Raw genomic sequence first — 14,056 nt, 5'->3', positions numbered from 1 at the left:
GACGTCATGGCCGCCGTTTCATCTTCCAGGATGACAACGCAAGATGTCACAGGGCCAGGATCGTTACAGGTTACCTCCAACAACAGAACATCACCACATTACCTTGGCCAGCACTGAGTCCCGACCTCTCCCCCATCGAGCATGTCTGGGACATGCTTGGACAGAGGTTACGTCAACGTCAACAACGTCCTGCCAATGTCCAAGAACTTGCTGCTGCGTTGCAACAGGAATGGGACAATCTGGACCAAAATGACCTTAGACGTCTCATTAGGAGTATGCCACGTCGGATCAATGCTTGTTTGGCAAACAGAGGAGGATTTACCCGTTACTGACTTGGTTGTGATGCTGTGGTAACTTTGCTGTTTGACCCCGGGTATCATTTTACCCTTATAATGGTCAGTCTGTGCCTTACTTAGTCTAACGATCATTTGGAATAAATCGATGAATGTGAACTTCATTTCATTTTGTTATTTGTTTCTTCGTCAGTTTCATTAGGTGACTTTAATAACACTTAAAAATCAAATATCCCCTACTTTTTTTGAATAGTATAGTTAAAGTGAGATCAAGCCGTCTATAGAAGATGTGGGTAGAGAGAGAGAGAGAGATGGGGGGGGGGGGGCGTAACGTCTACTTGACACAAACTAGGTCATTTCGTGACTAACATGGTTCAATTTTATTTCAATAATTTGCTTGCGTGTAGGGGTTTTTAGCAGTGGGAAGAAATTGGAGGACCCGGAGAAAAACCACGAGGCTGGACAGGCAACCCTACTCCTTGTCACATACATGACGTAGACTCTGTAATTGCTAGGCCCTCCGTTCTGTACGACCCTGGACCTCCTGGTTTGTGTGGACTGCAAGGGAAGACAACTCTGTTCAGGAGATTGATCCAACCCGCTGGACCTCCTGGCTTGTGAGGAGCCAGCATCTTACTCACTAAGCCACGAAGGCTCCAAGTTTGAAGAGTATGATTAATGAAAATGAGAAGAATGTCTATCGGTACAAATTATAAGACAATTTTATTATTATAATTTCATCGATTAAATCAAAGAGACAATGAAACATTTTAAAAACACCATAGGCAGATTATGTTTAAACAAAATTTTGTTCTTAAAGTTCTAAGTACCTGTACAAAAATGTCAATATGTACACCAAAGCAATTATTTTTATTTGTCTGTGTTAACGACTAATTTCTAGTCTGAACAGAACTGAGTCAAGGAGTTTGAACTCTTTTGAAGACCAATATCTAGTAGAGGAAATCAGAACTAAATCATCAGCAAAGAGAAGGTGTGAAATTTTGGTATTATCTAGAGTGGGTACATCGTTATTAGAATTGGTTAAAAAAGTGTGAAGATCATTAATATAAATATTGAAGTGGTGCAGGACGAAGGGCTTTCTAGTCATTCGGATGGGGCGAAAAACCGAGGTTCCGTGCATGCACGTAATAAAAGATCCTTTGGCAGTTGGAATTCCATATAAGAGTAGGCCATAGTGCCACTGCCCAGGCCAACTTTCCCTCATAGCACACTGTATAGCGTACATGTCCGTCTTCATTAGCACAGTCGGAGCAGAACAGTAGCACATTAAACCCCATTTCATTTCCATCGGTAGTTAAGACGCGATCGTGATTAATCAAATTCGTTTCGTTCCTAGTTACGTTCCAAAATTTCAGCCAACCAAACTCTAGAGTGAGAGTTAAAAAATAAACAAACGTGCCAAGTTTAATTTAAAACTGATATTAATCTACGTTTATTTACGTTGATTTTATTTCTAGCTTGCCTTTCTCACTATAAGTTGACTAAATTTGAAAATGACGACATATTTGAGTGAATTTCATCAGTATTTTCCATCTTTCCAAAACCAATGTTTCGTCTACACGTCAACTGTCTTTGAACTGACAAGTCTCAACTATCGTCCAATCAAACTATAACACGAATTGCTCAAAAAGAAAATTATTACGCCACAAGATGTTGATATCTGTATGATATAATAATCATCGTTTCAAGTTGTAGAAACGAGAGAGAACAGATATCTTCAAACCAAGTAATTACAATTAATTATGTTATTTCGTTTCGTTAAATAATGACTGTAAAACTGTTAATTATTGGTCATTTGTTTGTAAACAAACCTACGTGTTTTCATGACACGCAAAACTGCCAATTCATTCAGCCAGGTATCAAAGATATTGATCATGTTTTCTACTCAAAATGGATTAATTTATGTTTCATTTTGCAGACGAGGAATATTATTATACTCTGGATATATAGCCTACTGTTATGAACGAAACAGAAAGAAGAAAATTCAATTGTTTGTAACTTGTTAGGCCTACATCAGTACCATCTTCAATAGAAGGCTTGATCTCGCCTTAACTACGTATATCTTATCAAACTCGCGGTCAGTTGCTTCAGGAACATGCATCAGTACATGCAGCTGAAGAGATATAATGAATGAAAGAAAAAAGATGATGATGTTATTGATAGCTTTAAGCTGTGGACTTACAACAGCTTTAGCGAACGGGGTTAGCAAACAAGATGAAGATCCTGTAATTGGAATAGATCTTGGTACAACATATTCATGGTAAGCCATTTAATAATCTTATACTGTACATTTCATTTTTCAAAGGGGGAGCCATGATGGCTAAGCGGCCGGTAAGACGGTGGCTTGGAGGTCGCGTTGGCCAAGAAAGTTCATCAGGATTTTCCAACATGGTTTCCCCTTGTCAGTGGTGCAGCATAGAAGGCCTGACAGGGACAGCTGTCTAGTGGATCATGGCACGAAAAACCGAGGTCCTGTTTATACAAAAGATCCCTTGGCAGTTGGAATTCGATATACATATACAAGAGTAGGCCACAGTGCCGCTGCCCGGGAAAAATTTCTCTTATAGCACACTGTATGGTGTATGCCAGTCTTCATTAACCCAGTATAGGAGCAGAACAGTAGGACGTTAAACCACATTTCATTTCATTTCATTTCATTTTTTCAAAGTGGGGGGGGGGCGATGGATGGCCAAATGGTAAGCATGTGTGCGTTGCATCATAAAGTCTGGCATCGAGTCAACTGGCGTAGTTTCGATTCCCCGGTTGTATATGTGACAAGGAGTAGGATCGCCTGTCCAACCTCATGGGTTTTCTTCGGGTCCTCCGGTTTCCTCACACCACTAAAGACCCTATATATATGCGCAAGCGAAGTATAGAACCATATGTTAGTCCCGAAATGACCTGGTTTTTGTTGAGTTTACCTTAAACTCCATTTCTCTCTCTCTCTCTCTCTCTCTCTCTCTCTGGAGTTTTTGTGATAAACAGAGTCTGTTTTATTTGTTTTATTTTAGTGTTGGCATTTCTATTAAAGGACAAATAGAAATTTTACGAAATGACCAGGGTAATCGAATAACTCCATCCTACGTAGCTTTTACAGATAAAGGTGAGCTTCTTATTGGTGATGCTGCCAAAGATCAGCAGATCTCTAACCCTGAAAATACTGTCTTTGACGTTAAACGTTTGATTGGTCGAACCTGGGATGATCCATCTGTTCAGAAAGACAAAGAATATTATCCATTTAAAATTGTTAACAAAAATGGCAAACCACATATCCAAATAACTGTTAAGGGTCAGAAACGAATCTTTGCCCCTGAAGAAATATCCGCCATGGTTTTAGGAAAGATGAAGGCAATCGCCGAGGATTATTTGGGTAAAAATGTAACCAGGGCTGTTGTCACAGTTCCTGCCTATTTTAACGATGCCCAACGTCAAGCTACCAAGGAGGCTGGAAGAATAGCTGGTCTAGATGTTTTGAGAATTTTGCATGAACCGTAAGTATTTTCCCTCAGGTTATGGGGAGGTTGGATGGCCGAATGGTTAGCACATGTGCGCTGTATCATAAGGCCTGTCATTGAGTCAACTGGCGTGGTTTCAAATGTTCGGTTGTACGTGACAAGGAGTAGGGTCGCCTGTCCAACCTCGTGGGTTTTCTCCGGGTCCTCCGGTTTCCTCCCACCACTAAAGACCCCTACGCGCAAGCGAATTATGGAAATAAAATTGAACCATATGTTAGTCCTGAAATGACCTAGACTGTGTCGAGTGGATGTTAAACCCCATTTCTCTCTCTCTCTCTCTCCCTCTCTCTTTCTCGGGTTATGGCTCAAGCTGGCTTTCTCTTGTAGATTTTAAATTCTCAATCAGGACAGATTCTCATTCCACAAAATACATGTACTTGTAAATTCAAGTGAAATTGACAATTTTATTTTTGACCCAAATCAATTGTAATCAAACAAAATATATACTATCTTAGATACCATCTTGAACTTGATGTTCATAAATAGAAATGAATATTCCTTCAATAGAAGGTAATGTGTGGATTTAGATGGATTTGGCGTAGTTTAATTAGTCGTAAGACCACTTTCTAATATGATATATTTATACTTGCTTTTTATTCTGAAGAACATATATTATTCATAATAACACAACTTTATGGATTTACTACTTCTTGGTTTATTACATGCAAAGTTTCAATACTCTTACAGGTATATTTATCAAGCAATGATCAATAATGAATAACAACCTACATTTATAGTACATTCATGAGTAAGACAATAAAAACATAACATCAATTAATGGTTATAACAACAACCAAGAAGTAGTAAATCCATAAAGTTGTGTTATTATGAATATTATACCTCTACTTCTAAATGTCATTTAAGGATATTAACATATATTATGCCTTTAATTTTGAATTCTGTTAATGGTTAATTAGCTTATACCCTGATTGGTATTAACAGTATTAACCATGAGTTTATTTTTACCAAACTGGGATTGCTTGGTCAATAAAACCTTATTGAATTTCAGACTTACTATTCAATTTTATGAATAGTTACATTGCCTCTGTAGACATCAAAGCCTTGCTTCAAAATGCTGCTGGTAGGCGTAAATTCGTTCCCTGGCAACTCTTATCTTTACATTTACAGGCAAGCAGCATCTATACATGTATAGCATATGGTTTACATTTACAGGCAAGCAGCATCTTTAGCGTATGGTTTACATAAGAAAGATGGAGAACAGAAGATTGTTGTTTATGATTTGGGTGGAGGAACTTTTGATATCTCTGCTCTTGATATAGATCATGGTGTATTTGATATTCTTTCTACAAATGGAGATACACATTTAGGTAGGTCATCTTTAGATATAATAGTGTCTCTGTAATACCCCCGTCAGACCGAGGTGCCGTCCTTACTGCGCTGCTACGGCGACGGAAAACGGTCAGAGAGCGCGTCAAGATTGCCATAAGCATGGATAAGGCGTGGTGGAAAAATCGGATATCGGGCTATGGTCGCCAGTGATCACAGAGTCACAACATTTCTTTTTTGAGCGTGTTCAAAAGGTTCTGTGATCTGACCTGGAAAGCTGTGAGAAAGTGACTTTTTTCATGTTTGTAATTTTTGGGGACATTTTCTCGCTTTGTGTTCACGTTTGTCGGCGACCATGTGCATTTTTTGGTCGCCATACGGTCGCAACAGCACAGTAAGGATGCCACCCTGGTCTGAGAGGGACATTATCTTTAGGAATACCGTAATAGTAACTGACGACAAAAGGTAGTTTATGCTACCTCCAAGCCTTAACTGAGCATTTCCCTGGCTGCAGAGCTATTACTATGTGGGAACCATTAATGAATGAAGCTGGGTCTTGAGAGCTAAAAATGATAACACAAAGAACAATCTATTGCCGTTTTCATGGATAGGCTTGTTTATAAGACTATCATGAAGGTGTGACGTGAATCATTCCTGCTGTATTTGTGTGATAACTTATAAACTGTGATACTCATTTGTTCTTTGTCTGATTTCATTATCAGGAAGGGGATAGTATATATATATAGGATGACCGAATGGTTAGTGCATGTGCGTGCTATATCATAAGGTCTGTCATTGAGTCAACTGGCGTGGTTTCGATTCCCCGGTTGTAGGGTACCTGTCCAACCTTGTGGGTTCTCTCCGGGTCCTCTGGTTTCCTCCCACTGCTAAAGACCCCTACGCATAAGTGAATTATTGAAAGAAGATTGAACCATATGTTAGTCCCGAAATGACCTATTTTTTGTCGAATGGACATTAAACCCCATTTCTCTCTCTCTCTTCTTATCAGGAACTAGGATGATGAATACTCATGGCAGTCTTTGTGTAGGGGAAGGGCGGGAGGGTATTAGGGACTAATATATGGGGTCGTTTGCAATGGGAGGAAACTGGAAGACCCGGAGAAAACCTACTCCTTGTCACACACAAGCAGGGAATGGAAACCACGCCACTTGACTCAATGACAGACCTTATGGTTTCGAGCGCATGCGCTAAACTACTAGACCACTCATTTTATTTTAGGTGGTGAAGATTTTGAGCAACGAGTAATGGAGTATTTCTTAAAAGTTATCAAAAAGAAAAGTGGTAAAGATATCAGAACGGACAACCGAGCTGTACAGAAATTACGTCGTGAAGTAGAAAAAGCCAAAAGAACCTTGTCTTCCCAACATCAAGCTAGAATTGAAATTGAATCTTTATTCGATGGTGAAGATTTCTCAGAAACTTTAACCAGAGATAAATTTGAAGAATTGAACATGGTAGGTAATTTACATGGTTTGGTTTAGGATCAGAGTCAGTTGTAGTTTGAAGCCTGTATTTTTCCTGATTAGTAAATTGTGTCGTTGTCCTGTTTGGCCAAATGTTTCACAGAATATCAGTAAGTGATCAAATTTTGCACAGATTGATTTGGCCGATTGATTCGGCTAATGAGTCCACCCAGGCCCCCTGCAAAAAGTCTCCCCCCCCCCCTCCCCTGTGAAAATTTTTTCGACCAATAAAAAAAATAGATATACATTGTTCGTCAATATGACAGCACCCCCGAGAACACTTCCCGCCCCCCCCCCCCCCCCCCGTGGCTCTGAGCTAGTTACGGCCCTTTAGGTTATCGGTCATTATGAAATGGTTGGATTTCTGCTCTCTGTGAAATGAAATGAAATGGGGTTTAACGTCGTACTGTTCTGCTCCTATACTGGGCTAATGAAGACGGGCATACGACATACAGTGTGCTATGAGGAAAGTTTTGTCTGGGCAGCGGCACTATCGCCTACTCTTATATGGAATTCCAACTGCCAAGGGATCTTCTATGTGCATTCCAATGTATTCACAGGACCTCAGTCCTGCATCACTGACAAGGAGAAACCATGCCGGAAAATCGTGATAAACTTTCTCGGCCAATGCAGGGATCGAACACCCGACCTCCAGGCTAACGAGCCAGCGTCTTACCCACTTAGCCACGTGATCCCCCAGTCTGTGAAAAAGGTGAATATTTCAATAGACTGAAGGCTAGTGAGGAGCCACATGAAACTCTGTAAAATTACATTATCTTTATTTTTCCATCACAATAACTTAACCAACAATGTTCTTTAAAATGTTCTTTTTTTTTTCTTCTTTTTTTTTTCATTATTTAGGATTTGTTCTGGTCGACTTTGAATCCAGTAAAGAATGTGTTGAAGGATGCTGAGTTGGAGATATCAGATATAGATGAAGTTATTTTAGTTGGTGGTTCAGCTAATATACCTAAAATCTCTCAACTTGTTCATATCTATTTTAACAAAAAGGTAAAAAATAATTAATTTAAAAAAATGAGAGAGAGAGAGAGAGACAGAGAGAGAGAGGGGGAGAGAGAGAGAGACACAGAGAGAGAGAGATATTAACCTCCACTCATACAAACTAGGTCATTTCAGGACTAACACATGGTTTTAATTTTATTTCAATAATTCGCTTGATCGTAGGGGTCTTTAGCAGTGGGAGGACCCGGAGAAAACCCACGAGGTTGGACAGGAGACTCGAAACCACTCCAGTTGACTCAATGCCAGACTTTATGATACAGCGTGCACATGCTAACCATTCGGCCATCCAACCCCCCCCCCCCCATGTTTTTATCGTATGTTGTCATCACATCCATCCATAGATGCATCAAACCCAATCTGATTAAAACACAGATCCTATTTCGTTTCGTTTTTTAGAGTTCAAAATTTCATTTTACTTGTCTTTACTACACTAGGATCTGGAAGAGTTGTTATATATAACCTGTGTTCTGGTTGATGTGAGGGATTAGCCAATGAAATGGTCTGTTGCAGCGAATTATTGGCGTGCGATGCACGGATTGTGGGTGTCGTACTAGAAACATCAACACCGATTGGTTAATCAAATGTCTGATGTCATAGGGTCAACAGCCGCTCATATAACCCCTGACGCGACTTCCCACTACCACTGGTCAGATCTTCATGACTAAATGACTTCTATGCACGACATGTTGATTGATAGAAATGTATGATTATCCAGTACCAATATTATAATTGTCTCAAAGGGTGGAGGCTATCTGAAAATTTTTATTCTGAACTGTTAAAGCTATTGAATTGAAAATAGCACAAGTAGTTAGGAAATGTAATTAACAAGGGAAAACTAGCACTAAAATAAGGTTGTTGCCAGGGTAACACATTTTTTGGGAAAAAATTATGAAAAACGTAGGTACACTATATCTTTGTAACTAATTAAGATATCTTCGCCAAATTTGCAGAATATATAAACTAATATCTACCACAGAATCAGACAGAAAGCAATTTGAATTATCATTAATATTTCAAAAGTTATCAAAATATTTCTCCAAAGACAAAATATTGTGGTGAGGCAAATGTTTTAAACACCATTTTCCAAGAAACTATAAAAATTTAAGAGACACACTCTCCGTCTGGTTTTGGGGTTATCACTAAAGAATAAGCAGTCCGAAAATGAGACCTGTATCTTTTTTAGTGCCAGAGATATGGTGTACCTATGTGTTACACTGGCAACAACTTTTTTTCTTTATTTTTAATGTTAGTTTTCCCTTGTTTATTACATTCCCTAACTACTTGTGCCATCTCCAATTCACTTGCTTTAGAATTTCAGAAAGCATTTTTCGGGTAGCCTCACCCCTTAATATTTGTCATAGTTGTGTACTTGACAAATGAGCCTATGGATTCATTCAAATATTTTTATAGATTTTTTTCCTGTCCCCGGAAAAAAATATAATTACCATGTAGTAATAATGAGCCCGTATTTTTAAAATAAAAACAGGATGTGCATCCCTTTTGAAGTGATGCAGGATTATCTGAGAATATTTTTGTTATATGGCCTAGTAAATATGTGACAGCTTTTGTTGACTGATGGGGTCACGGTGGCTAAGTGGGTAAGACGCTGGCTCGCTAGCCTGAAGGTTGGGGATTCAAACCTTGCATTGGCCGAGAAAGTTCATCCAGATTTTCCAGCGTGGGTCCCCCTTCTCAGTGATGCAGGACGGGGGGCCTGACAACCGAGGCCCCGTGTACACATTGGCTTGCACGTAAAAGATCACTTGACTGTTAGAATTCGATATAAGAGTAGGCCGTAGTGCCGCTGTCTGGGCAAAATTTCCCTCATAGCACACTGTATGACGTATGCCCGTCTTCATTAGCCCAGTTTGGTGCAGAACAGTAGGACGTTAAACCCCATTTCATTTCATTGTCGACTGATTACACAACTGTGGGTGTATTTTTTCATTACCTGACAACCTACATTATTTCCCCATTAATTGTTTCAGGTCTCAAGTTATTCTATAAATCCCGATGAAGCTGTTGCCTATGGTGCTGCTGTACAAGCTGGTTTCCTTGGTGACGAAGAGATGGATGAGGGTTGTTTTTGTTGCGATGTTAATCTCCTGACACTTGGTGTAGAAACTGTTGGTGGTGTCATGAAAACCATTATTCCCAGAAACACAGTCATTCCAACCAAAAAATCTCAGATATTTTCTCCGGCTGCCGATAATCAGCCTGTTATAATTAAAGTGTTTGTAGGTGAGAGAACTATGGCCAAAGAAAATCATTTATTAGGACAATTCTATTTAAACGGAATCACTCCAGCTCCACGCGGTGTCCCCCAAATTGAAGTCACTTTTGAAATTGATGTCAACGGTATTTTAGAAGTAGTTGCTGAACACAAAGGAACAGGGCAGAAAGAGAAAATATTAATAGAAAATATTTACAGTGAACTAACACCAGAGCAGATCGAAAAAATAGTCCAAGATGCAGAAGATGATGAAGGAATTCTACTTGGAGATATTTTTTAAATTTTATACAAAAGGTAACCCTGCCAACCCAGGTACAGATAAAATAGATTAATTTGTGCTGCGGAATACATATATTCACTACAATATATTAAATGTAGATACTGTAAAATAGATTTGATTTGAAGAATATTAATATTCCATGGAGCGAGAGAGAGAGAGAGAGGACACTAGAGCACCCAGAGAAAACCCATGAGGTTGGACAGGTGACCCTACTCCTTGTCACGTACAACTGGGTAATTGAAACCACGCTAGTTGACTCAATGACGGAAATGAAATAAAATGGGGTTTAACGTCCTACTGTTCTGCTCCTAACCTGGGCTAATGAAGACGGGCATATGCCATACAGTGTGCTATGAGGAAAATTTTGCCCGGGCAGCGGCGCTACGGCCTACTCTTATATCGAACTCCAACTGCCAAGGGATCTTTTATGTGTACGCCACTGTGTACACAGGACCTCAGTTTTTCATCCCATCCGAACAACTAGACAGCTGTCCTTGTCAGGCCCTCCGTCCTGCATGACTGACAAGGGGAAACCACGCCGGAAAATCTGGATGAACTTTCTCGGCCAATGCAGGGATCGAACACCCGACCTTCAGGCTAGCAAGCCAGCGTCTTATCCACTAAGCCACGTGATCCCCACTCAATGACGGACCTTATGATACAGCGCGTACACGCTACCATTCGGCAATCCCCCCAAGATTTAAAGAATACCAATATTCGCTGTAATACATTCCAGATTTGAATATTCAGTGTAAATTTGTCCATATTTTAATTTATTATTTGTCAAATCTTTATTGTTAAATATTGAAAATAATTTCCTTTTATTCATTATAAGATGTAGTCTTAATTAAAATTTTACCAACATTTTGTTTCAATAAATTTATCCAAATATTTACTCCTCTTCGTCTTGATTTGAAGTCATTTCTTTGTAAGGCATGTTCAGTAATACACAGGTTGTGATTGGTGGTATCTGATCAACTTACCAATCAAAACTGATGATACAGAAAATTTTCTAATCAAGGTCAAAGGTACAAATATGCTTATAAAACCTTTAGTAGGCTAAATCTGTTTGTTACGGCCAGCTCAATTTTTGTCAAGCTTGCTGAGATGTAAATAAGGTTAGGGCATGTGATTGTTGGTGAAATTGTAGGTTAGGTTTAGGGTAAGCATTAGGGCTAGGTCCAGGGTTAGGGTTAGGGTTGGGATTAGCGCTAGCCCTGTTTACATCTTGTGACCTTTGACCAAACTTGAAGTCGGCCTTATCAAATAGATCTTACCGTGGACAGAGGACTCGAGCAATCATTTTACAGACTTTTTGCTACTTATTTATCCAATCTGATTAAAATACAGATCTATATTTCGTTTCGTTTTTTTACACTCTCTCTATATCCTCCACCTGAAGATCTGAGCAGTTGTAGTGGAAGGTCGCATCAGGGGTCATACTATTGACTTTTGATCCTATGACCTCAGACATTTGATTAACAAATCAGCGGTGATGTTTCTAGTGGGATACCCACAGTTCCGTGCACCTCACGCCAAGAACTTGAAGTAACAGACTGTTTCATTCGCTAATCCCTCACATCATACAGAACGAGGGTTAAATAACAACTCTTCCAGATCCTAGTGTAGTAAAGACAAGTTAAATGAAATTTTGAACCATAAAAAACAAAACGAAATAGGAGCTGTGTTTAACCAGATTGCTTCTTTATCTTCTTTCGGGATGTGGAATACGAAGACTGATCCTGATTGAAAAGTTTTGAATAAATGGAATTGATTGAGTATGATAAATTTATATTATTTCTTTATTCAACATCTTTTCATTTTCTGTACAGACAATATGATAATATATTATTTATTTATTAACTTATAAATTATATTTGATTATGACTAATATTAAACAATAATCTTCTCCATGACAATACTGGTAGTTTAAAATGGGGTGTATTCATTGCAAATCAATAAATTATACAAATCTGTTAGTCTTGATCAATACAGCCCAAATTCTCCTTGGGATGTGTATAGTCCTTCGGATGAGAGAGAAAGAGAGAGAGAGAAAGAGAGAGAGAGAGTTTAACATCCTCCACTAGACACAAAAAAGGTCATTTCAGGACTAACATATGGTTCAATTTTATTTCAATAATTTGCTTGCACGTAGTGGTCTTTGGTAGTGGGAGGAAACCGGAGGACCCAGAGAAAACCCACAAGGCTGGATAGGCGACCCTACTTCTTGTCACATAAAACCAGGGAATTGAAACCATGCCAGTTAACTAAATGACAGACAGTGTGATACAACGCACTCACACTAACCATTCAGCCATCCAACCCCAGCCCTCCCCACCAGAGAAAAAGGAGTAGGGTCATCTGTCCTCCGGTTTCCTCCCACTGCTAAACACCCCTACGTGCAAGCGAATTATTGAAATAAAATTGAACCATGTGTTAGTCCCGAAATGACCTAGTTTGTGTCAAGTGGACATCTCTCTCTTCTCTGTGAATATTTGTTTTGATAAAATAGTAAATTCTATCAACATTTTCTTCTTTTTTTTAAAAAAAACCCCAACAAACTGCTGCTCTGCCCAAAAGCTTTTAGCTCAAAATTTACCTATGTAATTCATGCAAAAAAACTCCCCAGGCTATACATAACATGTATTTATCAAAATCCTGCAAATTTGGAAATCAAATCGATTTAAACTAACACAAATTATTATTAGAAAGGAGTGTTTGAGATTAAAGATGGACTTCCTAAAATCGGATTTATACAAATAACTTAAACATACATTATGCAAGAGCTAAATCTGCCTTGCCTATTGCAGGTCTTTCTTTAGGCCTGAAATGTTATCTAAACTATTAATTAGACATTTATTAACATGAAAAGACCATAATAAACACTCAATGCCATCATATATTTTCGTTATTAAGTAGATTAGAAAGTTTCAGCCATATTTTGATTTAATTTAAAAATGGTGAAGCGAGGCTTATCTTCGAACAAGAAGTGTAGTGGTTAGAATTAATGCACACATCTTGTCAAACCTTCAAAAACTAATATCATTGCTCACAATAGAGTAATTTGAATTAAATTTTCAATACAATCATTTTACATTATCTATTTTCGAACTTTTATAGCAAGAATGGCTAGCTCTTTATCTAAATCTTACATAATGTATGTTTAATAGGTTGAAAACAATGAAAGATCCTTGTAGCTAAAAGAAGTCATGATACAATGTTTTGGGTAATCTTGTAGTACAAAGTAATACATCCTAGATAAACAGTGAACTTGCTAGATAAACTTGTGAACTTGCTAGATAAACATGTGAACTTGCTAGAAAAACATGTGAACTTCCTAGATAAACATGTGAACTTCCTAGATAAACTTGTGAACTTGCTAGATAAATGAGAAGCAGTATCAGGTGTTCTAGAAAGAATAAGCATAGTCTGCACCTGTACATGACACCCTTTTCAAACCCACTTCATAGATTGACCATTTTACATTATTGAAATACTGTACATTCAAATATTTTACATAAAACATTAAAAACAATTGTTCATATTAAAACAAATAACCCTTGAAATCAAATTCAACAACCAAGGCTTTCAGCTCAAAAACCAAGGCTTTCAGTTGAACAACCGAGGCTTTCAGCTCAACAACCGGGGCTTTCAGCTCAACAACCAAGGCTTTCAGTTGAACAACTGAGGCTTTCAGCTCAACAACCGAGGAACCAAGGCTTTCAGCTCAACAACCGAGGAACCAAGGCTTTCAGCTCAACAACCGAGGCTTTCAGCTCAACAAATGAGACTTTCATCTCAACAACTGTACAATAAACCAAAACAAAACATGCCAAATAACAATTAAAATACATTTACACATTTCTGGAAAAAAACAATTTAATTTCCTGTAACTACTGGTCAGTATATATTAGTGTTGG

The 14,056-nt window shown here is 38.5% G+C and overlaps 1 protein-coding gene across 5 annotated transcripts; it reads left to right on the top strand.

The window, feature by feature from the left end:
• Positions 1 to 1,693: 1,693 nt before the first annotated feature.
• Positions 1,694 to 12,115, top strand: LOC126808533 (endoplasmic reticulum chaperone BiP). Of its 5 annotated transcripts, XM_050533357.2 has the most exons (7): positions 1,696 to 2,040; positions 2,233 to 2,574; positions 3,326 to 3,805; positions 5,003 to 5,157; positions 6,356 to 6,591; positions 7,462 to 7,611; positions 9,612 to 12,115. In XM_050533357.2, the coding sequence occupies exons 2-7, from the start codon at positions 2,441 to 2,443 to the stop codon at positions 10,134 to 10,136; spliced, it is 1,680 nt and encodes a 559-aa protein (XP_050389314.2). In that variant the 5' UTR covers positions 1,696 to 2,040; positions 2,233 to 2,440; the 3' UTR covers positions 10,137 to 12,115. The 5 variants fall into 5 exon arrangements, with proteins under 5 accessions (XP_055955173.1, XP_050389314.2, XP_055955175.1 ...); XM_056099198.1 differs by lacking the exon at positions 7,462 to 7,611 and having other exon boundaries at positions 1,694 to 2,040; XM_056099199.1 differs by lacking the exons at positions 1,696 to 2,040; positions 2,233 to 2,574 and having other exon boundaries at positions 3,326 to 3,417.
• Positions 12,116 to 14,056: the final 1,941 nt, after the last annotated feature.

This window comes from Patella vulgata, chromosome 1 (genome assembly GCF_932274485.2).
Source record: "Patella vulgata chromosome 1, xgPatVulg1.2, whole genome shotgun sequence".
NCBI classification, from domain to species: Eukaryota; Metazoa; Mollusca; class Gastropoda; family Patellidae; genus Patella; species Patella vulgata.
The sequence above is the reverse complement of the archived record's forward strand: the minus strand, read 5'-3'. Positions and strand labels throughout refer to the sequence as shown.